This window comes from Neolamprologus multifasciatus, chromosome 12 (assembly GCF_963576455.1).
Source record: "Neolamprologus multifasciatus chromosome 12, fNeoMul1.2, whole genome shotgun sequence".
NCBI lineage: Eukaryota > Metazoa > Chordata > Actinopteri > Cichliformes > Cichlidae > Neolamprologus > Neolamprologus multifasciatus.
In genome coordinates this window covers 11,295,498-11,320,731 of record NC_140450.1, presented here as the reverse complement: position 1 = coordinate 11,320,731, position 25,234 = coordinate 11,295,498, and the positions used below count along the sequence as shown (strand labels likewise).

The 25,234-nt window shown below is 39.7% G+C and overlaps 3 protein-coding genes across 8 annotated transcripts in view; 1 reads left to right on the top strand and 2 right to left on the bottom strand.

Annotated features, from left to right (window-relative positions):
- Window positions 1-33: 33 nt before the first annotated feature.
- Window positions 34-3,758, bottom strand: enkd1 (enkurin domain containing 1). Of its 4 annotated transcripts, XM_085180953.1 has the most exons (9): window positions 3,525-3,757; window positions 3,368-3,409; window positions 3,029-3,113; window positions 2,118-2,342; window positions 1,796-1,971; window positions 1,553-1,708; window positions 1,334-1,476; window positions 1,072-1,208; window positions 34-570 (listed from the first exon to the last, which is right to left on the bottom strand). In XM_085180953.1, the coding sequence occupies exons 3-9, from the start codon at window positions 3,111-3,113 to the stop codon at window positions 410-412; spliced, it is 1,083 nt and encodes a 360-aa protein (XP_085037079.1). In that variant the 5' UTR covers window positions 3,368-3,409; window positions 3,525-3,757; the 3' UTR covers window positions 34-409. The 4 variants fall into 4 exon arrangements, with proteins under 4 accessions (XP_085037079.1, XP_085037081.1, XP_085037080.1 ...); XM_085180955.1 differs by having other exon boundaries at window positions 2,187-2,342; window positions 3,368-3,758; XM_085180954.1 differs by lacking the exon at window positions 3,368-3,409 and having other exon boundaries at window positions 3,525-3,758.
- Window positions 3,759-5,182: 1,424 nt separating this feature from the next.
- Window positions 5,183-15,426, top strand: vdac3 (voltage-dependent anion channel 3). Of its 2 annotated transcripts, XM_085180961.1 has the most exons (10): window positions 5,185-5,312; window positions 8,821-8,936; window positions 10,180-10,251; window positions 10,499-10,548; window positions 11,524-11,676; window positions 12,227-12,279; window positions 12,361-12,588; window positions 12,693-12,843; window positions 14,306-14,363; window positions 14,486-15,426. In XM_085180961.1, exons 2-10 carry the CDS (start codon window positions 8,825-8,827, stop codon window positions 14,575-14,577), a joined length of 969 nt encoding a protein of 322 aa, XP_085037087.1. In that variant the 5' UTR covers window positions 5,185-5,312; window positions 8,821-8,824; the 3' UTR covers window positions 14,578-15,426. The 2 variants fall into 2 exon arrangements, with proteins under 2 accessions (XP_085037088.1, XP_085037087.1); XM_085180962.1 differs by lacking the exon at window positions 8,821-8,936 and having other exon boundaries at window positions 5,183-5,312.
- The window catches only part of ikbkb (inhibitor of nuclear factor kappa B kinase subunit beta), a 28,387-nt gene continuing 18,328 nt past the window's right edge, over window positions 15,176-25,234 (bottom strand). The window contains exons 9-22 of one of the 2 annotated variants that reach the window (XM_085180939.1): window positions 24,692-24,799; window positions 24,481-24,610; window positions 24,058-24,252; window positions 23,842-23,956; window positions 23,573-23,696; window positions 23,338-23,489; window positions 20,699-20,760; window positions 20,510-20,610; window positions 20,358-20,407; window positions 20,150-20,249; window positions 18,771-18,918; window positions 17,985-18,073; window positions 17,549-17,642; window positions 15,176-17,440 (exon numbers count right to left, since the gene is read on the bottom strand). In XM_085180939.1, coding sequence (XP_085037065.1) covers window positions 17,381-17,440; window positions 17,549-17,642; window positions 17,985-18,073; window positions 18,771-18,918; window positions 20,150-20,249; window positions 20,358-20,407; window positions 20,510-20,610; window positions 20,699-20,760; window positions 23,338-23,489; window positions 23,573-23,696; window positions 23,842-23,956; window positions 24,058-24,252; window positions 24,481-24,610; window positions 24,692-24,799 — 1,528 coding nt within the window. In that variant the 3' untranslated portion in view covers window positions 15,176-17,380. The other variant, XM_085180940.1, reaches the window with a different exon arrangement.

Here is a 25,234-nt window from a genome sequence, read left to right as displayed (position 1 = left end):
AAGGATGTAAGTACAAACACAACAACTTCACAAAAATGTTCTTTATTATAAATTATTAGCAGTCACAATCATGAGTCATTAGCACATCCATACAAAAGAAATGACATCTCAGCAAATGACACCTAAAGATGCTCCAATGGTAAGTTTGGACAATATCTGCCTCTCTTTTCTACCTACAAGTGAGCAGCATGTATAAAGGACAAGTTTCACGTAAGAATCTTATCACTTCAATAATATTTTGTTTTTTGTATTTTGTAATAAGCTTACAAAATGATTTAATCACATTTGAAAAAATAAAAATTTCACAACAATCAGCGTAATGTTACCTAATGCAACTAAAAAAAGAAAATTAATCTCAATAAAGCAATACATTTACTTAGCCACTTCCTTTCCTCCTTTTACTCATGTGTTAGGAATCTATTTTTACAAAAACTCTGTCCCTGGAGAAAATTTTTATGGCTTCTTCAATTTCAGAAAGCCTACAGTCAAGTTGGGCCCGGCGTGAGCGAATACTCAGATTGTCAGCTTTGAGAGGCAGGGAGAGCAGCTCGGTCACCAGGGAACGGTGGGCTGAAGAAAAAACAATGTCAGAAACACATAATTAGTGAGGCAAATACTGATGTTCATTCTGTACTATTTACTGTACTTACTAAGCTGCTGTTATTATGATGGATGGCTGAGCACTGGAGGAAGAAATAATAGGCTTTTCAACAGACTGACAGCCCAGTCTTTTTTTTTTCCTACAGCAGTGGATTAGTTTGCCATATTTATAGTCCAGATTGTTTGGCCAAACTGATGAAAAATCAAACCAAGAAAAGAATTTTACTAGAAAAAAAATTGTGATCCAACAACAACTAAGCCTTGATACATGCTTCATAAAAGACTTCCTGAATTTCTCAACACACACTCCAAAGGCTCAGCCACCACACCCCATCACTAGATTTCAGGACTAATGTACAAGCAGTACACACACAACACTGCCAAGTTAAAAGCACTGTGTAGTATCTTTAGAGGTCACAGGCATTCCCATGGCAGTTATCTACATGTATGAATGTAAGGGAGGAATCATACTCTCTTTTAGGGACTTTAGAGTCTCCTGTCTCTCATGCTCAGGCATCAAGGTGTGTCCAGTTGGGACCGTAGGATCAGGAGTATTCCTCCTCCTTTCTTCTTTCTCTTTACGCCACTGCTCCTTCCTTTCCTGAAGGCTATATTAGTGTCAACGTCAAAGGGCAGAGAAAAAAACAAGGGTGTCAGAAAACTCAAAAGTATCTAGTGGTGAAATATCATGAGCATTAAGCACACTGACACTGAAGGTTTCAATAACACTCACTATTGAGGAACCTGGCCCTTGACTGCACTGGGTACAGGCTTATCTCTGAGGTTTGTCAGTGACTGGGACCGCCGAATCACAGTTTTTCCTGCAGTCCGGGCATTATGTTTTATGAAGTCTATTGTCTGACCTTGAACCTGTAACTGCAATTTAAACAATCTCTAGAAGCATGTTTAAAATGTAGATGTGAACTTCCAATGAAACTTTAGCAATTCTCACTTGCAAGTCCAGGTCCTGTGTAGAGTTGCAGGAGGCCCGACGCTGCTCAGCTACACGTGAAGTTTTGGACTGTGGCCTTTGTGGGGAAGCAGACCCACCATAGGAATGCGCCTTCAGAAAGTTTTGACACTGTGGCTTAACACTTGGACTGGAAACCTTCATAAAAGAAACAGATTGGTCGAAACCTGATGAGGAAAAATGAAGTGCTCACGGACAGGCATCTTTCACAGATATGCTTCTTGCCTGCAGCTGAGCCATCACCCTCGATGGGACATTCTGGTATTTTGAGGCGGTCCAAAGAGCTTTAACTGGAACAGCGCGTGATTGTGCTCTCTCAGCCTCCTGCTCTTTGCAGCGTTTCTGGATCTCTCGCAGTCGATGGACGTTCTCTTTACCAAAATCATGCATCACTCGCTGTTCTGAGGGTAAGAAAGACTGTTTTAATTTTCTTTTAACAAATGCAATCATTCAAATTCATTATTTTCATGCTTTCTATAATAAGATGCTAAAAAATACTAAAAGCTAATACATCAGTGTTCAATCTTAATAACTAGTAGTTACTTACTCTGTTTTGGAACAGGAGAGATAGAAATACTGTCTATTTTTAGTAATTCCCCTACAACCCCTTTCTGACCTCGTTCCAGGATATGGCTAGCATTGGGGCTGATGCGGGGGTGTTGTGCTGGGGTACGAGCACTGTAGCAACCTGGGTACAACACAGGATCTGGAGCAAGAGGCCCTGAAAGCAGGGCCAAAGTACCATCATGGTTTCCCTCTAAACGACCCCGAGCTTGAGGAGAAGAGAAAAAGAAAATAAACTTGAGCTAGAATTATTAGAGTTTAATATTTGTTGCAGTTTTTAAGTATTTTTGGGTAGCTTTAAGCCTTTATTATGATTTATTATAAATATTTAGCTTTCCATTTTAGTTTATTTGAAATTACTGAAATTTTAATATCCAAAGTGTCATTTCAGTTTAGTTTTTATTAGTTTCAGTGCCATTCCTGTCCTAGAAGACATGCACTAAAAATCCACTGTGTATTTAATTTTGATCATAATTATAGATTTTTTTTAGTTTTCTTTTCTTAAGTCCAATTTTCATGGTTATTTGGTCTGGATAAACCAAAAATATTGGTTTATCCAGACCAACTCACCCTATGGCTCTTTAACTTTGTCTCCAAACCATTCAGCTTGAGCTGACCCTCTGATGGACTCATTTCTAATAAACAAACATCTTCATCTGTGCACCCTCGAACTTGGCCTCCTGTCTTTTTGTTAGTACCACCATCTTCAAAGTACAAATCATAGCAGGTCTCATTACTATCTTATAAACTTTTCTTTTAATTTAAGTTGCCATCCTTCCATCACAACCCCCAACTCATATCTCAATGCTGCAATATGTAAATAAAGGATTGTGTGAAAAAAAAATTATTACTCTAAATTAATTATTACACCACAACCACGTGGCTGCACCCCACCTGAAGCTGGTCGCTTGTAGTACTGGGGAAACAGAGAAGGATCCGGGGGAATTGGCCCAGATATAGACGAAGGTCCCTCACACATCTGAAAAAGACGATGTGATGTGAATTATTTGCTAATGTTACTTAAAAACACGTAAGACTGCTGGATTTAATTTGGCCTGCACCTTTCTAATAAAAAGTAATTAACCCAACTCATATAGACTATACAGAAGAGCAGCTTCTATACCTAATTCAGTTGATCGGAATACAGCGATTCTTCAGAATATAGTAGTGGAAATACATGTTCTTCCTCTGTTTCAGGGCTTGCTAAAGGCTAACTATTGCTATGTTAATTACCTCGTTGTAAAGTTATCTCCTCAACACCTTTTCTTTCGACGTCTTCAGGATAAGATACAAAACACGCACGTGTTTAGTCACGAATAACTTGCAGGTAATCTTAACGTCGCTGCAACCAGCTCCATTTAGGCTAAAGAAGAGACGGTAATCTATTTACCTCTGTCCCCTGTTGTTTATCGGTTGATTGTTTTCACGCACGCTGATGACGCCGAGGTCTCGGCACTTGTTGCAGTACTCCTCACCATGGCAACGGAGCAGGCGCACACAGAATAGAGCAGCCGGGCAAATATTATTAATCGAAAAGCGTATACAGTGATCAAATTCCTGAAAGAATAAGACAAATACAAATCGCTTGTCTTCTTAAAACACAATAGTAACTATAATCAGAACTAAAACCTCTAAATCCAGTGGTTTCTGTAGTTTTAAACCTTTAATCCTGTCGCTTTGTATAAGGAGGAACAGTGACCCTGCGTGTTGTCTTTCAGGATCAGCAGTACTCTCTTCTAATTAATTATCGAGCTACACTCAAATCTTAACAATCTCCCTAATCTTAGCTAATGCAAAAATAAATATAAATATGACCAAATGTCTGTCAGAGCGTGCAGCCTAAGTACACAGGAGGTACCCAGTTAGCCTGACATGCCTAACTCAGGGTTTACAAACCCAATCATTCGAAGGGGACATTAGGTAGAGGTCATTGTCATTGACTCCAGAGTGCACTTCTAGTAAATATAGCAGCTTCACAGTTATTATTCTCCCTTTTTTCCAGCACTACCGAGGCTTTAACAATATGAATAAAACTTTTCACTAAGGTACTTGGACTGAGAGTATGTTTACCACATTTCTTTGTTACTGGAGTCCATGAACTTTAACAAAAATATGAAAGGTTAGTGTTTGTGGAATTACACTTATATAAACAGAGTACTATAATAAAGCCACATGCCGTTTTCACCAAATATGACATGATTTTCTTCCCTATTTCTTTTTTTTTTATAGATATTTTCATTATTATTACTGTTACAATAATAATTGCCAAGAACAGACTAATTTTCCCCAGGATAAAGCAAATTATTTGGATGGATAAATGAAACGTTTTGTTATGATCTCCATTTTATACATGCCCTTTGTGAGTTCCGTCCATGTGCACTGGGCTCTCCTGTAATAATATCCATTTCTCAGTAACAGTATTTTTAGCACCCAGATCTCCATTCTGAAGGTATATACCCAGAAACATATAATCTTACTTTCTCAGGGAATTTCACAATTAAAGACCACACAGATCACCATGTGTCCAATAGTCTTTAATAAAAGGGGAAAAAAACCAAAACAAAACATGGTAGCAGTTTGTACTTTGGGTTTTGTATTTTGGGTTTCAGCAGAAAGGGTGGGGAGTGGGGTTGAAGTATCGCGTTATTTCTGAAAGAGGTGTAATAAAGCATTAAATTTTATCAGATTCTTCCAACCAAACTTCCTCTATTTCTGTGAGCTGGTACATTTACACTGAAATCTCTAAATTATTGTCTATTCTCTCTCAGGCATTAGAATTATATATCCTTTCTCCCCTCCATTTTCTCTTAATGTATGAAGCTGGCTGTGTTTAAATATTCTTAGACTCTTATATACACTGGAATTACTAACCTGTCAGACCTCTTAGCTACATTTTTCAACATACATTTTTTCTCTATTTCAAATGCTGCTGGGCATTAATTTATTCTCTAATGAATGATTAGGCCTGTGTGCGTCATGGACACAATGTGCATATTGCAAACATTTTATAATAAAAGCGAGATTTGGTGCCCAACGTCACTTGCACAACGGCCCCGCCCTCTGCTGGAGGTCTGACCTGCGCCTGCTCAGTCTGGTTCCCTCTGCTTTCTTCTTCACTGTGCTCCGCTGCAGCGAGCAGTCCTTTGAAACTCTGCAACACTCCGCTACAAAACTAAAGGTAAGCTAAGCAAGATTCTTTTGCAAGTCCCTTATTATATTTTACTTTTATTTTTAAGGTACTGTTTTGCGATTTTTTTTTTCAAGCATTGGTAGTTGTTGTCAACAACCGCTTGATTTTTAGTGAGATATGAGTCACACATGGGTGGGAGTAGCCACAGCAGACGGCTATGCCAAGGTTTTAATGCCAGTTCGGGCCTGTGTGTTCCCATAGTTAGCCAAAATTAACTATCATAAAACATCCTCGAAAAACTGAAGTTTAGCCCTCTTCCCAAAACTTACCACGAGTGTTGACGGCATGCAGCGAAAACAACAAGACAAATTTTTATGAGCGATAATAAGTGCGATTTATTGCACTGTTGTGCTGCAACATTTGAAATGCACAACTTAAAATAGAGATTGTGCTTTTTAAAAAAAGGAGATGTATATGAAAGGGTGGACGCATCTGGCCATGAGCATGTTCGCTAAGGACCGGGGGACGGGAGACCATAAATCTATTTTAAACGTCTTGTCTGTGTGTTTGTTGAGAAACACAAACGAACATTAACAACTAGCACCGCTATCTTTTGTCATTGATTGTAACCTGTTGTTCAGACTTTCCTTCCTGTTCAATTATAGAATCTCATCCTTGCCAATGGCCTAGTGAGACACAGTTTTATTAGGTTATTTGGATAAAGCAATCAGTGAAAGTGCTATCAGCCGATATTTTGATAATCATTGCTGTTCATTGTTATTGGCATAGGTGTGTGTGTTATGTAGAAATAAAAAGGATAACTGGGTTAATTTAGAAGTGGTGTCCTCACATAGTGTGTTTAGCAGAGTAGTTCAGAAAACGTGGTTCACACCTATCTCAGCACTTTCTGCAGCACATGTAGCAGGAGCTGGTGCAAAGTCTAGTGCTGTATTTAAATTAAGTTGTTAACTAGATAGTGAAAAGCACTGCTGGAAACTATAAAGATGGCCTTTAAATACCTTATTGTGTCACTGTTAAAAGGTATATTAATGCCACTATTGGATGATGCAAGCATTGTATAAACTAAATCTACTTATAAACACATGCTTTTACACACAGCAGAAGTCTTTTTGTTGTCACTGTACACATTAAAACCCATTAAAAGTGACTCTAATGCAGGACAGAGCTGCATATTTCACTTTACGTTTAAACTATAACTTCACTGCACTTCACCTTATCTCTCACACACATTCCCTACATTATGGTACACACACTCACTCTTGGTTTGGTTATCTGTACGCTATGCTAGAGTTGTGCAACTGCCTAATTGCATATTTGACACCCCTTTATGGCTTGTTATTGGATGCGAATGTCAGAATTATTCCTTTCATTTAATCCTGCAGACGATGCCAGTTCAACTTGAGGGGTTAAACATATGTAATATATATAAGTTGCTCTTCTCCACAGTTAATCTGGACTCAGATTAGATATTTAGATGTTTTTATATTTCAAAGTGTATTTAAGAGAAGAAACAACACTCAAATTAGTCAGCTGAAAGGAAGTGCGACATCGGGGCGACTGTGGTTTTGGGGGATTGGGAAGCTCATCTTGTAACCGGAAGGTTACCGATTCGATCCCATGCTCTGTCTGTCTTGGTCGTTGTGTCCTTGGGCAAGACACTTCACCTACCGCCTACATGTGATGGCCAGAGGGGCAGATGGCGCGATATGGCAACCTCGCTTCTGTCAGTCTGCCCCAGGGCAGCTGTGGCTACAACTGTAGCTTGCCTCCACCAGTGTGTCAATGTAAGAGTGCCTGAATAGTGCAATTGTAAAGCGCTTTGAGGGTCTCGAAAAGTGCTATATAAATGCAATCTATTATTATTATTATTATAAACATTGGGAATTTGTGCTGCTCGCAAATTGAGCAGTATGTACTAAAAGCATGTTGCGTTGGACAGTTCTATGGATTTTTAAGTCATTTAACATTTTGTTTGTGTTCAAATACGTCCATGTCATTTATGTGGGGTCACCTTGACCTTTGCGCTTACTCCAGTCTATCACCTGGCTACAGCTTCCATATAATTACGTATGTGCATCGTAAGTAATACGATGAGTGGCAGGTGTTTGTGCATAAACACACTGTGCTGGTACTTAAAAAAAAAAAAAAAGGGATCTTAAAAGGCTGAACCTGGAGGAGGACACATGTTAAAAGCCAAGTCACATGTAATTCAGTGTCATGTTCACATGGGCTAAATTTAGAGCTGCGACTTGGTGAGGAAACTAAGGGGGGTGGGGGGGGGGATGGACTGTGTGGAGAAGGGGGTGAGGGGATAGAGAGTGGAGAAGGATTGTCTGTCGGGTGGAATGACAAAGACAGATTGGGAATTGCATGTGGTCTGGCACGTAGTTGCTGTGTGTCTGGAAAATGAATATTGAGACCACAGGTGATGGATTTGTATTATGTGAAAATGATGGCAATCTTAAGATAACACAGGCTTTATTTATCCAAAAGTTGGAGAGGGTTTTTTTTTATTTTTAGTTTAAGAGTCAACGTTTTAACTCGGGGGTTGATAGAAAATAGAATAATTTTATTTCAAACATGCAAATATAATTGAAATAACAAGAGGAAAAAAAACAAAACAAAACTTAAAAATCATCCAGTTTTCATGTATATATCTATCTACAGAATGTATGTTCAAAAAGGAGTCTATTATGTACAAGTCTAACACAACATACACAAATAAAACCATTTTCAGCACGTAAACCAGCACAACAACAAATTACATGTTTACATAAACCAAGCACCCTGTGTTTAACACCCGCTTAATCTCTGAGCTTATTTTATACCTATGTGACAAATGCCTTAATGAACACTTAAGCTTGGGTTACTCTGGCCTTATCTATATAAAAAAAAAAAAGAGGACACAATGAAAATATTAGAAAGCTAGAGGAGAATGAGTGAATATTGAACATTCATTTGTCACATAACACCAAAAAAAGAGACTTTTACTATTGGATTTATCACAAAGTTGGCCATATCAGCCTAAAAAAAAGTTGGTGTCTACTGCATTTGCTATTCCCTCCCAGACTCTGTTAAGTAGCTTTGCATTATTCACACTTTCTTCAACTGGGCTTTGGTGCACACATTGAGTTAATCTGTTTAAGCATCTTTTCCCCATTTGGATTTGGAGAGGGGTTATTGTAAATATAGATCTCTGTAGGTGATGTGCCAGACTTTAAGGAACCTGGCAAGTGCATATTTATCTGTGTGATTTACTTTCAGGATTTGTTCTGCTTTTTTGTACTTTTGTGTGCGGGATGGAGGAAAAAGTATTTCAAAAGATCTTTTCACGTCTACACACAGCCCAGGTTTGCATGCAGTGCACAGAGTGCTCTGGTTTACATCAGTTAGGTATGGCTACAGTAGCTGTAACATGTTGTGAGCCACTTTCAAACAAGAGTTTGTATTGTGTGATGATGCTGTTAATTAAAGTGGCGAAGGACTTCTTGCCAAACGTTTCCCATTGTCCCTCCTTTTACTTCTCCCTCTGAAGAGTCATGGCACAGAATGTTGGGATTGTACTGCAGCAGGACATGCCAGGAAAAGGCAAACATGCAGAAAACAAAGACCACTGTGTGACGTGTCAGAGCCACGCACCAAAGGGACATGGTGAGTGGTGTGGGGGGTTACATGTAAAAACACAGATGGATTATCATCAGGGTCCCTGGATTGCATGTTGGCTTCATTACAGGGAGAGAAGGGGTCTTTGGGTCTAAGCGGTTTTCATCTGCTTTCAGTTATCTTTTTTTTTTTTTTTTTCTTTTCCAAGTGACAGTATTTGATCTGTCTGTAGTGGCTCAGTCATGCACGTGTTAGCTGCATTTTCCATCTTCTGTAGAAGAGACCAGTTAGGTGAGGGGTGCAGGAGCCACAAAAAGGTGTGCTGGTAGTAAAATATTAAACACTTATAGGATATAAGTCAATGCCAAGGCTGTCTTCTTCACAGACACGCGCACACTGACCCAGGGGGCACTGATGCCTCTGAAACACTACACTACAGTGCAGTGCAGTGGTGTGCAGGAGTGGTAGTTGCTGACTAACCAAACCAGCCACTGCTTGTGCTGGCTCTGCTGCAGTGACCTGGCCGCAGTCTGCAAAAAAATATGCTATGTTGATTTTTGTTCATTCTGCAACAGCTGTTGCAAAAATAAGACTTGTATACTGTCCTCCTAAACTAGGGAAACAGTTTCATTGGTTTAACAACCTCTGCTGCTTGCTCATGTACTGCTGCTAGGCAATCAATAGGGTTTCTGTGGAAGATAGAGGGGGAAGAGAGGAGCTATAACCAGCACCCAGACAGCCCCCCTACTGGCTTGTATTGATGTGTAATGATTGTTGGTGAGTAGATGGTTGGTCGAAAATGCTGTTGGCGGTGCTGTCAGCGTGTGTGTGTATGGCCTCAGAAGTGCTTTGTATTGCACAGCTTCCAGTGCAGAGCTCTAAAATTCATTTTGTATTAGCATCTTGATTTATTATTATTTTTTTTTAAAGGGACACTCTGCTATTGTTTCTGTATCCATTTAATCTTTGTTGAAAAACTACACAATATGTGCTTCAGTAACGATTGAAAGCTCATATTGTGCTATTCTACATGGCTCAAATGTTTCAGAGGTTGAGGTATGAAAGGCAAATGTGTGATCCAACAGATTTGTACTTTAACCCAAACTGGGAAGCTAGAAATGTGCATATTTAGTGCTCTGCTGGACAGACTTTTAAATCTTGCAATTTCCCCAGTGTTGTAAAAGTGTATTTCTAAATTGCTGGAGTATCTCTTTACATGAAAAGTGCACACATGTGTGGGTGTATGTGTGTCACTGCTGTGATTAAACTATTTGTACATTTCTTTCCTCAGGCACAATGGCCGTCCCTCCTGCATACTCGGATCTGGGAAAATCTGCCAAAGACATCTTCAGTAAAGGCTTTGGTAAGTGAAGAAATCTACTTAACATGCATATGTAACTGCTGCTCTTCTGTTGCTATCATACTGAAGCTGTTTGGGCACAAACTATGGTGCAGGACTGATTTTCAGAGAATGCTTTGTGTGCTCTGTGCTGCAGGTGTCTATTGTTCTTCTGGCCAGTGCAAAGAGATTATTTTTACTGCCCTTCCTCGTAATATATATGTATATGTATTTTTTTATTTTTTTAAATATCCTAATTTCTTTTCCACAGGCTATGGAATATTGAAGATAGATGTTAAGACCAAGTCTCAAAGTGGAGTTGTAAGTATTACTGTTGTCACTGGATGTGTTTAAATTTAGTTTCAAACGTCTTTCTAAACACTTAGATGTAGAGCAAAGGTCTGACTCACGGCTTTGGAGGTCTTCATGTCAGAGTGCCTGACATGCCTCTACATACAGAGTCAGCAGAGAAACACTCCGTCGAATGAGTTTATTCCTTACTCTCTCCTCTGAAGCAGCATGTTCTATCACGAAGGGAAAGAGTTTCACAAAGACGTGCCATGTATCTGTGTTGCCATAAACCGGTTACCATAGTAAAACCACAAATGAGCTCTTGCATAGTTTTCCAAATCTGATCCAGCTTTAAGCCTCACTCAAAAAGCACTGAAAAGAAATCCACTTTTACTTTTTGTAGCTCTGGTTCTCATTTTCCCAGCAAGCAGCCAAACTGTCACATGTAGACTGTGGTTTTCCCTAACTTCCTCTGTTTTCTCTTTTCTCTGCTTCTTCTTTGGATGCTCCTGTCAGATGGTAAGAGTGGGAGAGTGAGTGTGTGTGCATACGTAATCATTAAACACAGGTGCACTGCAGGGTGCAAGAGTGATAGCAGTGTGTGTTTGTGTGCAGGCTTTCTGCCAACTATTTCTTTGCAGTAATGGCTCACCTAAATGACAGCATTACCCCAACCGCAGCTGTAATAGCACTGATCGTTAAACACTCATGACCAGCCTCTCCCTCACAGTCCTCAGTTTACCTTCCCAACTCACTTCTCCATCTTAAAGGTGTAGATTTTTTTTTTTTTTTTTTAAATTTATTTATTTTTTTGAATAACCAGTCATGCAACCCTGTGAGGGATTGTTTGGCAGAGGAAAAGCCAAAAACATAATGCTTGTTATCCCTGTCTCCGTTTCCCCCCGGCCTCTAGTGTCTTTAGCTGTGCTCTGATGTCTCTTTCTACTTTCCCTTCCACCTCATCTTCCATCTTCCCCCTCATTACTCGATCCGTCTCTCCTACAGGAGTTCAACACTTCTGGCTCCAACAACACAGATACAGGGAGGTCTGGAGGCCACCTGGAGACAAAGTACAAAATGAAGGATCTGGGGCTCACCTTCAACCAGAAGTGGAACACTGACAACACTCTTACAACAGAAATCACGTTGGAGGACCAGGTGAAGTCAAACAAACAGGAATTTTATTTATTTGTTTATTTATTTATTTATTTGGGGACCACATGCAATTCCCAGATCTGTTTAAATCGCATTGACCTCTACCTCAAAGTTAGAGGTCAGAGGTCATGTTTTCTGAAAATATTGTGAATGTGATATCTTAAGAACTAGGCAAATGTAGGGTTTTGAAATTCATACCATAGGTGCATCTACTGGGAGGCTGAGCTGCCAGTATTATATTTTTATTTATTTATTTTTTTAATTAAAAAAAAATATTATTACTGATTGGCTGCTCCTCATGACAAGAAATTTGGATAGCAAGTGTGTGGCTCACGACTAAAGCTTTGTGTCTGTGATGATAATATTAGAGACATCTGCTCTCATTGACATCACAGAATAGAAAAAAAAACAAAGTTTTGAGTGTTTGGATGATGGTGATAAGTACCTACCTCTTTAAAACATATACGTATGACAGAAAATAAGGAAAGGTTTAATAATATGTGGTGGCTTATACTTCAGTACTTAATGTATTAAGTCTTCTGTCTGTCTGTAGCTGGCTAACGGCCTGAAGCTCGGTCTGGACACGTCATTTGTGCCGAACACTGGGTAAGAGTAACGCTCTGTTGTTCTCAGGGTTTTTAATAAATGTTCTCAATAGGACATGTGTCTAATAATTACGATCTTTAGCAAGAAGAGTGCCAAACTGAAGACCAGCTACAAGCGGGACTTTGTGAATGTGGGCTGTGACCTGGACTTCGACATGGCCGGCCCCACTGTCCACACAGCGGCCGTGCTTGGCTTCGAGGGCTGGCTGGCTGGTTACCAGATGGCCTTCGACACTGCCAAATCTAAACTCATAAAGAACAACTTTGCCCTTGGATACAAGACTGGCGACTTCCAACTTCATACCAGTGTGTGAGTCACTACAGCACAGCACAAAGAAGCAGGAAACCTTTTTTTTTAAGTTTAGGGTTTGTTTTTTCCTCAGTTCTTAAATTGTGTTTGGTGTTGTATTTCAGTAATGATGGCACGGAGTTCGGTGGCTCCATTTACCAAAAGGTGAACAGCAACCTGGAAACAGCAGTCAACCTAGCCTGGACAGCAGGCAGCAATAACACACGCTTTGGACTTGGAGCCAAATACCAGCTGGATAAGGATGCATCCCTCTCTGTGAGAACCGACAAAACATCCTGCACACGCCTAACATGCTAAAATACATAAATAAATAATACATTTTCACTGCTAGCTAATCACGGTATAACTTTTGTGGGACTGTACTGGAGGTTTGAGTTAAATGTACAGCGGTATTCAGGGGTGGCACAGTGCTGCAGTGGTTAGATCTGTTACTGCATAACAAAAAGGTTGTGGGTTCAAATCTTCTGTCTGGCTGGGGGTTTTCTGTGTTGAGATTCCCTGTTATTTATGTCTGTGCATGCGTTGTCTCTGGATATTCCAGCTTCCTTCGACAGTCCAAAGTCATGCATGTTAGTTTAGTTGGTGTTGCTAAATTGTCTGAAGGTGTAAGTGGTTGTCTGTTTCTGCATTGGCCCTGCAGCCTGGTTGTACTCTGCCATGTGCTCAGTGACAGTTGTGATATGCTCCAGCAGCTAAGAAAATCATGAATGGATGTGTTGCAGTATGCCCACTATGGTAGTTACTGTTTTGGCAGAATAATATTGGGTAGTAAGCAGTAAGCATATGAGGCTGAAAACGAAAGGTGACAGAGCTTTTGTAACGGTGGTGCCCAGACTCTGGAACTCTCTCCTTTGAGCTTGAGATCTGTGGACTCAGTGGTCTGTGAAGCTCTTTTTTTTTTTTTTTTTTTTTTTTTAAATCTTGAAAGGTGCTATACAAATAAAATTGTATTTATTTATTATGTAAGCAATGTGTGTGGACTGTGTAAATAATGAGTTAAGAAGCAAACTCAGTAAGCTGAGTTGAAATAAATGATATTTGACAATAAAATAAGGGATATGATTAAGCAAAATGTGAATGCTCTAAAGATACCTCCTGCTAGACTTCAGATATTTTGATAATCACATGTCAACCAAAGACCACTGAATAGATTTTTATCAGCATTAATTCATTAATTAACTCATGAATTTACCTAAATGCATTTATTTATTTATTTACTGCATCCTTGCTTTTCTGTGAGTAAAGGGGTGCCGCTTCAAGTCTTCATCTGTTGGTTAATCACACCAGGCTCACAAAAAATGTTTATATTGTTGTTAATAAGTTACAATTAGCAAAAAAAAAGTACAATCCATACTTATTTTTTTTACCAAAAAAGTTCAATGACAAAAAGGATAAACATGTTTTAACCCATCCCAGAATCATCAAGAGATTTATACAACAACTCTTAAATGCATGCAGGAAGAAGTCACTGAATACCATTCTTTTAATGAGCATCCATCCAATAGTTGTTCAAATATTTGAATGTGGAACCAGCTGCCTACTGAGTCATCCCTACAGCTGCGTGCTTCTCAAACATCAGTATCTTCTCTGCAACGGTTGCCTGAGGCTGATTGATATTCATATTTATGATAAACTCCATATTATGTAACCTACTTCATATACTCTCCTAATGCAGTGTTTATGACTATCTCACCTGATGATCTGTTTCTCCTCACAGGCCAAGGTTAACAACGCCTGTCTCGTTGGAGTTGGATACACACAAACACTCAGGCCAGGTTAGCCGGTTGACTTCTTAAAAAAACAAAAAAACAAAACCCAAAAACATGTATTCTGTGATAACAGCCTAAAGAGCATCTGTATGGTTACATGATACACAATGTGACGCTCTTTACTGCAGGAGTGAAGCTCACCCTCTCTGCTCTGATCGACGGGAAGAACGTGAACGCCGGTGGACACAAAATTGGCCTCGGTTTCGAGCTGGAGGCGTAAGGATTGAGCAGGACTGGCAAGAGGAGAGGAAAGCAAACGCAGGAGAAGAATACACTACTATGGCCCCACTCAGCAACGCATCAACAAATCTTCCCTCTGAGACACACACACACACACTTTGGCCTTAACCCTGAAACTCCAAACAGCCTCTAAGACCTCTAGTACTGTAATTCTAAAGCAAGGATTTCACAGTGTTATTGACATGACCCACACATCAGTTTTTAGCATATATTACCAGAGTACTGCATACAGTCTCGCAGCCAGTTTATTCAAATACCCCATTCTCTAAATACTGTGCTACTTCTCGGCTGCTTTGGCCAGACAAAGTGCACTTTTAATAGCATGTGTCTGAAGCACCCTGTCATTCTGTGTTATTCAGGCAGGTTTTGTTCAGATACTCTGGGATTTAGACATCAGTGAGATTGTTAGAGGGTGCTTGTTTTGGTATATTGTAGTTTTGTTGCACGCTTTAAATGCTAAGGTTTTTTCTTTTTGTTTGACTTTTCATTGTCATATTTACAACTGATGCAATAGAGGCTAGAGAGAAATAAGCAGGAAAAAACGGGTCATGTGTCTGAGTGGGCTACTTTTGTTTCCACCATTACACCTAAATAAAACAGTTAAACACTGTGAGCCCTCGGTTACCTAAAAGTTTCGTTTTCAGGTTTTGTTTGGTCAAAAAATTAGGATCTCTATATGACCTCTTTGTCTTGTCATGTTTTGTGTCCTGTAACTGTTAAACCTTGAGCACTACATTTCACTTTACCTGTGCTGTGCTTTGTATAGGAAGTTAGCCATCAGTTAGGACCTCAAACTGGCTTTATTGAATGAAATAAAGACTTAAACAGATTTTTAGTGGGTCTTGGCTTGTTTTTTCCCCCACCCTACTGATGTTAGTCATGTGAAAAATTGTTTTCACAGTACTCTGCAGCCCTGTAAACCCTTAGTACTTCCATAGGAATTAAGAGGGTAAGTAGTATTGGTCAAGTGCTGGTAATTAAAATGCACATGATTAACTGATCATCAGCAAGTTTGACCACCCCTGCCAGGACAAATCCTCTGCTCTTGGTGGCACATAAGTTTGCAAAGTGACTTCAGAACAGACCACAAGACTCCTGGAACAATATCCTTTGGACTAGTAAGACCAAAGTGGAGAGGTTTGCCCACAACACTACATTTGGGGAAAACAAAACTAAACATATCAGCACAAACGCCTCATAACTGTCGAGCACGGTGGTGGGAGGGTGATGAGTTGGGCTTGTGGTGCAGCCACAGGATCTGGGAACCTTGCAGTCATCAAGTTGAATAAACCTGTGTATAACAAAGTATTCTAGAGTCACACGTGAGGACCTCTGAGAGCCAAAGCTTGGCTGAAATAGTCATTCAATGATTTAAAAGAGTCAAAGTAGAGATCTATGCACAGAGAGCTGTGCAAAAACAAATGTTTTGCAAACCTCAGTTCCTCAAGAGACAATTGTATAGAAAAAGATGACTAAAGGAAGTAAGATGAAATACTCGCATTACTAGGTTACAAATTATTGCTGCTAAAAGTTCTACAGACTAATGAATCATGGGATGTACCAATTCTTTTCACGGGATGGCAGAGTACTACAAGCACTAATTCTGTATATTATTTTTCTTAATCACAATAAAACAGTCAAGGCCATCAGCGCCCTCGTGTCCAAACAAATTATTTGGAAATGAAGCAAAGAAAACACCAGGTCACATTAAACCTGCTTACCAGAGTCAAGATTTAATTTTGTTTGATATTTTTACAATCTTAACAGCATAAAGTCTGTACACAAAATAATTCTGAGATACTTGATAATAAGCATCACCTTGTGTGATCTTTACAGTACTACCTTTAATTGTTGGGCTTAAGATGAAAACGGGAAGAAAAATGTGGAAACAATTGTGATGAGGCCAAAGCACCAGACCAGAGTAATATGTTAGTTTTGTGGTAATTCACAGTTTTGATAAAATTCACACATTTGACTTCTTTTTCATTGTTTCAGGGTAATGATTAAAAAAATGTATAAAATATTGCCCTACCCAGCATGTCAAAACAATTCAACAGTATAAACAAAACACTTGCAGTTATTCATGGCATACTGGACTGTGCTGTATTTGATACATGCTCCTCTTAATGAAGATATTCCTCATTTCCCCATGCATTCATAAGTGGGTTTAAAAACACATCCATACAGTTACTGAGCAAACGGTTAAAACAGACCTCTTTTCAATTCTAAATCACATCCTTAAAACAAATAAAACCTGCAATAAAAAGTAGTGTTCCAGATATGAACACTTAATTCAAGGCACACATTTGTTAAGAATAACATCTGTGGTTTCCAAAGACCAACAATCAAGATGAAACAAAATTAGTTCTGAAACTAAGAAAGAGATCGTCTTACAAATCCAGCAAAAGATTATTTACAATAATCATGTTGTATGCAGATATAGGGTCAGAACTGTGCAAGGTGCTTCATAAACCATAAGCCTATAGGAATGTACAAATATGTAATATGAGATTAAGATTTTAATCTTCACTGGAATTACAGCCAGAATGTTCGGTTTAAGCTGAAAGATGACACTCCAATTAATCTCTCTGACATTAATCCTGAACATAGATTTAATTATTCTTTTTCACAAAGCCAATAAGGTGTTAGCAATCTCACTAATTTTTTTTTTTAACTGCTACATGTCCACTTCAGACTGTCATCATACATCCCACGTGTAATTTGACAGCCCATCCACACAGAGGCAGCAGAGTACTACATATCCGCAAAGATGGAAACTCAGTTTATGAGAGGTCACTGGAGAAATCCTGGCCTCCACGCAGCCACGTCCACTCCCTCAGCATCTAGGACAAAAACAAAAGGCGATTGTTTTAGTTCAACAATAAAAAAATAAATAAAAAAAAAAAATCACAAAAAACTTCCATGCAGCTGCTATGCATCTGTTTGCACACCTCCATACTGCTCTCAGATTCCTGGATGGTGTCGTGCAGCAAACTCTGAAGGCGGCTCTCAAATGTCCTGCTCTCCTCCACAAGAGACTCATCACTGCAAACACACCCAAAGTTATTCATGCATTCCTCTGACGACTTTATTAGGATTCCTGTTATGTGTCTGTGCTGTCTGAGATGTTCTGAAAAGTTGTCTTTAAAAAAAACCCCACAATATATAATTAGTTTAAAATAATTTTGGTTAGTCATAATGTATAGGCATGTAAAAATAAACGTAAGCCTACACCACCTCAACAATATTACAATCATTAATTTTAGGGTCTGAATGGACGCCTACCCTCACATCCCAGTGCTCACGTGTGTGTGTGTGTGTGTGTGTGTGTGTGTGTGTGTGTGTGTGTGTGTGTGTGTGAGAGAGAGAGAGAGAGAGTGCACTCACAGTTGTTGTAAGCTGTGTCTGGGAGTCAGTACTGACGACGGGGTACGTAATCCATCAGGACTCCCACTCACTGGACTGCGAACTTTACTCTATGTAAGACAAGATGATGGACTTTAGTCAATGTTAGCTGATAAAGTAAATTTAACACTCTTGATAATCACAGTAGACAGAAATTACACATATACTACTGGCTCAAAACTGTAAGCAAATTGTATTTTGTGTGCTTACTTTGTTAAGTACAACTATTCAACTGACGTTAACATAAATAAGTCGCAGCTAATCACATGGCAGCAACTCATTGCATTTAGGCTTGTGTAAGACAACCTACTGAAGTTTAAACTGAGCATCAGAATGAATAAGAAAGGTGATTTAAGGAACTTTGAACGTGTCAGGCTTGCTGGTGCTGTTGGTGGGGTAACGGTGTTGGGATATTATCTTGGCACAGCATCAGCAGAGCATTGTTTAAATGCCACAGTCTACCTGAGTATGTTGTTTCAGGCAGGATAATGCATCATATCACAAAGCTCAAATCATTTCAAATTTATTTACTGAACATAATAAAATCTCAGAATTCCAGATTCACATCATGGATCATGAGGAGCTGACAACTCTGCATCAACTCTGTGTGTGACGCTTTCATGTCAACATGGACCAAAATCTCCAGTGTTTCTCAAAATGTAATTCTAAATCAGCTTTAGCAAAGTGCACCTAATGAAGCGGCCGGTGAGTGTATATGATCAGAATTGGAAGTGTCTTTGTGTTTGTGAACAGGTCATTTTTGCTCACACAGGCGACTTTGAGCAGGTTCCACAGCTCTCTCTGTCGTCTCTCCTGCAGACTCATCAGCACTTGTTCGCTTTCCGCCATTTTCTGGACCACGCCCTCCACCTTTGGCAGTAACTCCATCACACGCTGGCGGCACAGTGCAGTCTTACTGCATAACACATAAAAACAGAATTTGAAGGTGAAGCACCCGTGTAGCTAACGTGCTGACACATATAACTGGAACATAGAGCATGCATGAAAATGATGAATATGTAGTGTATTTGTCTTTTTGCTTGATTAATACCCCAAATATTTATGTATATCAGCTGTTCAGCACAGTAGGCGTCACTGCTGAGCTCCTGTTGATTCTTTAATTACACGAGAGTTTGTATTCAAATTAAACTGAGAAGCTGCCACGCTTGGCACACATCCCCATTAATGTGGACAAGCAACACAGCTTGAGTGTAATCGGTTTTTCCTCACATGAAACAGCTATTCTTCTGATTGGTTTATAAAAAGGTTTAAGGTTTGAAACCAGTTTTCATAAACTGTAAATTTTGATCAGTTTGAGATCATTTTTTTCTCATTGAGCTGAGTTTGTGGAACATTTTAATTCTGCTAGAATTCAGGTAGTAGTGTAGGGCTTCATGGAAACATAGTGACTGCCATAGCACCAGAAGGCTTCACAGAACTTCATCATTAAACATTATTTCATCTGTACTTTTGCATGGGTCCAGTTTGACAGCCACCAATGGTTGGGATTATGTAAAGTCATGCAGAATATTTTTGGAAAAAATAGGAGTGGGAGATTGGTGCTTTGGCTGGAGTGATGTGGACACTGTATTGGTACATCGTAGTGAAGTAAGAGCTAAGCGTAAAAGCAAAGCCTTTTCGATTTTCTGGTCAATCTACATCCCTACCCTCACCTATGGTTGTGAGCTCTAGGTAACCAAAAGTAACCGAAAGAACCAGATTGCGGATACAAGGGGCGGAAATGAGCTTTCTCTGAAGAGTGCCTGGCCTCTCCCTTAGGGATAGGGTGACGAGTTTGGCCATCTGGAAGGGGCTCAGAGTAGAGCCACCACTCCTCCACATCAGAAGGAGCCAGTTGTGGTGTTTCGGGCATCCGACAAGGATGCCTCCTTGTTGAGGTGTTCTGGGCATGTCCAACGAGGAGGGGAACCCAGGCCAAACCCACAGCACCCTGGAGAGATTATATTGCTCACTGGCAATGGGAATGCCTTTGTGTTCTCCCAGCCTGATGATAAGTATCCTTGAAAACTGATACCAACTTTGCTCTTCAACACCAAATAATGGATCTTGAGTTTAACAGCAAACGTTTCCAAATGAAAGCTCACCAGTGCATATTGTTTAATGATTTAAAAAATGTGTTTGACTACCTGAGGTGTGTGTAGAAATCTCTGAGCTTCTTCTCATAGAACTGCACAGCCTGAACCACTAGACGCACCACCTCCTGACTGTCTCCTGCACACCTCTGGTCTGTGGAAGGAAAAGGAATGGAACAATGTCAAAGGAGGTTTATTTTCACAAGGAGATGCTGTTACCGCTGTTAAATAAAAAGTGAACTGAAGCATGAATAATCCAAACCTCTGGGCTTCTCTCTGAGTTTTCGGAACAGCTCCATGGCTTTTCCTTCACTGTGGAACAAAGAGGGGAGGAGAGCAGGATCCAAGATCACAGAGAAGTCACTTTTGTTATTTTTATGTATTTTTTTACAGTAAAGCTTGGTTCAAACTTACAGTGTATCCAAGGCCTCTCCACTCCTCCATGGCTGCCGCTGCACATCCACTATGTCTGGCTGTAGCTGCATCATTTCCTCCTCCAACTCACTCACCTTAACCTAGAAACAGCCACACGTTTCAGTCTTATTGAAACACACATAAATACTCTTTATGCACACATGCCCAGAGAGAAAAAGTCAAATCTACCTGACCACAGCTGACAGCAGTTTGCTCCATCTCTCTCCACACACCCAGCAGTTTGTCTGATGCTAAAAAAATGTAAGAAGACATTAGTCATTAGTTAGTGGCAAACTGCATTGTTCTAGACAGACAAGTTTGGATAAATGTTTCCCTCTGAGGTAAAAGCCACAGACAACCAAATTAAGCCATAAATAACTGCAGACTATCTCACACCCGCTGTGACGCCAGAACACTGACATTCCCAGCCCTGAATACTATGTACTACATTATTGCATGATTACTTAAGTATAGAGTACTCATGGGTCGGAGTATACGATCCTTAAACTCAGCTTTCATTACAAGTGTAACGTGTCTGCATAATATCTCACTGATAATATCTCTTTGGAGTAGGGCTGGGTATCATCACTGATTTCTAGAATCGATTCAATTCCGATTCACAAGGTCCCGAATCGATTCGATCCACGATTCGATTTAATTCGATTCGATTCGATTCACTTCGATTTGAATCTGGGAAATTTTGACAGTCAGAAATATTATAATTCAGATCAGTACAGTTACATATTTTTGTATCTATAAAAAGGAAGCTGACACACGCAAGACTTTATCAAAGGTGTGAGCATCACAGCAGATGCCTTTGTGTCAAAGTAGTTGAGGATAAAACATAGAAAAAAATGAAGGCGATTTTCCTGGCCTGGGATTTTATAAAAATATTCTGCAGTACATCAAAAACGAAAGAAAACCATTAATCAACACATGAACATTACCTCTGAAGTTACAGCGGTTTTATTAGAGACACGGCTAAGCGTTTTGCATTTTGCATAATTCTAAAAAGTTTAAATTTGTTCAGTATTGAACGGCAGAAATTAGGTTTTCTTTTCAGAAGTATATAAAACGAAAAAAAAAACCATCGGCCGACAGCGCTGTAAACAACGGTAGACTTGTGCAACAAGCAAGCGAATAATGCAGAAAACACTACAGAGAGAGAGAGGGGGAGAGCGAGAGAGAGCTGTGCATCGTGGTTGAGGCAAAACAGTAAAAGTAAGAGTGAATACAAGACGATGTTTATGTGAAGTGTAGTTTGGATCGTCTTTTGCTGCTGGTTCGGTCAATATTGTTTGGAGAGAGATAAAACTAACAGCTTTAGAATCAGCGCATAAAGGGTGTGAACACAAAGCGCGGACCCACCGACAGATCAGAATCAGCGAGCTGTCGGCTTTCAGCCCCGACCGTGTCCGTGCGGTCAGGTGAGAAAGGCGACATATCACTGATTCTGATCCGCGGGTTGAGCTGTGTGTTTAAGTCTTTGTGCAGAATCCGTGTTCCTGCTCTCATTTACTGTCTTAGCTGTTTGGTGGTTGTTGAAATTTTGTGAGATTTCACCAGAGATTCTGGCATTTCGGGCAAAATAAATTTATATTAAAAAATCGATTCAGGATTTTAATGAATCGATTTTACGTTATCCAAGCCAGAATCGATTTTAATCGATAAATCGATTATAAAAACCCACCCCTACTTTGGAGACAGTGAGACATTTATAGACACCACCAAGCTCCAGGTTCAATACATGCAATGGATACGCACACTGAAGGGGACACATCCCCCACAACATTCCAATATGATCATCGTGTTCCCAACAAAACCCTGAAATCACAAGTAAAAAACTTCTGCTGTGTTACAACAATTAACCACTGATGTCCAAAATATTAATTTAATTCCTTTTAAAGTCAAATAACTGAAACTAAACTTCTGGATGTTGGCCTTAACTGAAACTAAGAACTGTTTATGCTCTCATTAGTGGTTGACTGGTCAATTTTATCTTTCCATTAATTTTCTGCCGCTAAACCGGGTATCACTACCTGGGGACATTGAGTTGTTTCCAATCCAGCTGTGTCCCAGGATTTCTCCCAGACACGCCTGAAACACCTCACCCCCAACCGCCTTTCGATGTGGAGGAGTATTAGCTTTACTCTAAGCCCCTCTTGAATGACCGAGCTCCCTAAGGGCACGCCCTGTATGTATGAAGCTTATTTCCACTACCTGTATTCAACAGAAATTAACTGGATAACAAAACCTTTATGTGGATTGTAAAAACTTGTCACAAGTATAAGTGGACAATTTCGTGTTTTTGGAAAAAACCCCTTCTGAAGAGGTGCTAATCAGTCAAACAGCACTAACGTCTAGTCACTTTAACCTAACAGAGCATGGTGGTGCACCACCGTGGTTGTTTCTATCAGTGCAATGGCACAGTCAGAAAACTGGGTGTACTCTGCCTTTTGTCCCATGACAGCTGGGATATGCTTATTCTGAATAGCTTAAGTAAAAGAACATGTGAGGATGATATATCTGACAATGTATGAATCCACGGTCTATTCTTACTATAAATTCACATTATCAGATACTTGTATTTATTAGCTGTCTGAAAGTATCAATTATAAATAATTGTAAATAAATAAAAATATAATGTCAATGTTCTATTGACCAATACCAGTTATAGCATTTCTGCTAGTAATTATTCCTTATCTTAAATCTGACGGTTCATAAAGAGAGTTAAAAAAGAAGGTGCATCTTTAAGGATAGATTAATGCAGTCCTGGTAGTGGCAGTGTAAAGTTGCTACTATCTACCAACATAATGTTGTAACAGTACCGATCCCTGTGGCTGTCTGCTCCTGGTATTTATCCATGTCTATGTGAAGGCTGGTGGTAAAAAAATCCAGTTTGGCAATGAGTCTCTGGTACATGGACACCATCTCATTCTTCTGTTTGGACAGTGAAGAGTTGTGTCTCAGCAGGCTCATGCTGAAAGAAAAAGGATAAGATGTTTGGTTTAATAAATAGAAGCATGTTTACGAGGTTTGCATGTGCGCTGGTGTACATCTTACATGGCAGCTTTCTGCCCCTGCTGCAGTCTTTGCCAGTCTTCCTTGAGAGAGCGGATGGTGTGCCACGCTTGGCCACAAGTCCTCCTCAGAGGGCTGTAAGCCAGAACGTAGTTAGGGTCGGTTTCTAGGAAAAAAGAGAGGAAAAAAAGAGAGACAGAAGGATAGACTCACATATGAGTGTTTGTAACATTTAAACGAAGTGAAAGCAACAGAAATGACACAATCGCAATCATATCATAAGATAAAATAGGTTTCATCTTTGGACTTACGGACAAAGCGGATATTTTCAGGGAGAGTTCGAGGAGCAAACTGAGGTTCATAAACACAAGAGGAACGATCAAAGAGGAAAACCAGAGGAAAGTCTGTTCTTCTTCCATCTATCTCCTAAAGACAAACATTAACAAAAGCAACAAATCAATACATTTTCATAGTCACATGTAGAATATTCTGTGAAAGGAGTGCGTTTTTGTTTTGTTAGAAATTACTGCGTAATCTACGGCGCACTGTGTGGCCAACGCATGAGGCTCCAAGGCCAACCCCGCCTCGAGCAGCAGCTCCTGATTGGCTGCAGGGATGTTGCTGTCCTTTTCTATTCTTAGCTGCAAGTTGGCCACCGTCTCATCATCGGATACTGAATAAGTGAGGATCTTTGCAGACGACATGTTCAAGACATGAACCAGCTGAGGGAACAGAGGAGATTCAAAAGCATAAGACTAAACAAGTGAATGTTACATAAATAAATAATTTATTATTAGTAGTATTATTTTTTTAAAGATTCACATCCTGTAAAATTTGAGCAGAAGTTTCCTTTAATTATAGCACTATGATGAGTCCCTGAGGTTATTTATTTAATGCAGGGACACTGTTGTATAAATCAGTCAAATAAATCAATTAATTTCTCTGTTAACCTTGATTTGCAATAAGAGCTCCAGCTGGGAGAAGCAGTCACTGGGGGTAGCACTGGGGTCTTTGCCTCTCTCCTGAGGAGACCACTTTAACATCAGCTTCAGCCACCTCTCCATCTTCTCTAATAACAGACTGCCAAACAGTTATTGCATTAGACTGAGACACATGAGTTTAAATCCAGCACTTTCATGTGTCTGTCCTGTATGAACATACCTGTTCAGGTTGTTGGGCTGAGGGATGTGTTCGGAAAAGCGGACGTCCCCAGTGAGGTCCTCGTAGACAATAATAATATTGTCCAGCTTCTGCCTGAGTTTGTTGTGCCTAAAACATAAAAATCAATTGTATACAATTTAGTTTAATATTTTATTCTCTTAAAAGTGTAGTACTTTTTCTATTTTATCTTCACTTTGGTTGCAACTGGACACTAACACTTAGGTTTTCCAGTAATGGGAAGAGTATTTTTCCTCTCTATTTAGCAGACATCCCTAGAGTTTTGTGTTATTCATTCATCGCAAGAGTGAGAAACAAGCCGCACTGGTATTGGCACAACTGACATCCTGCAATTCTTTGACAACTGTTACTTATTTTTATATTCACTGTGTTAAAATCCTGTTACGGAAAAATAATATTTATCTGCAACAAAGCTGATCATTGCTTAACCCTAGATAACAACATTGTTTAAGTTATTAAGCTCGAGTATGGACCCAGACTGCTGAAATAAAGACTAAAAAGGAATGAAAGGCTGGTTCTGCAGGT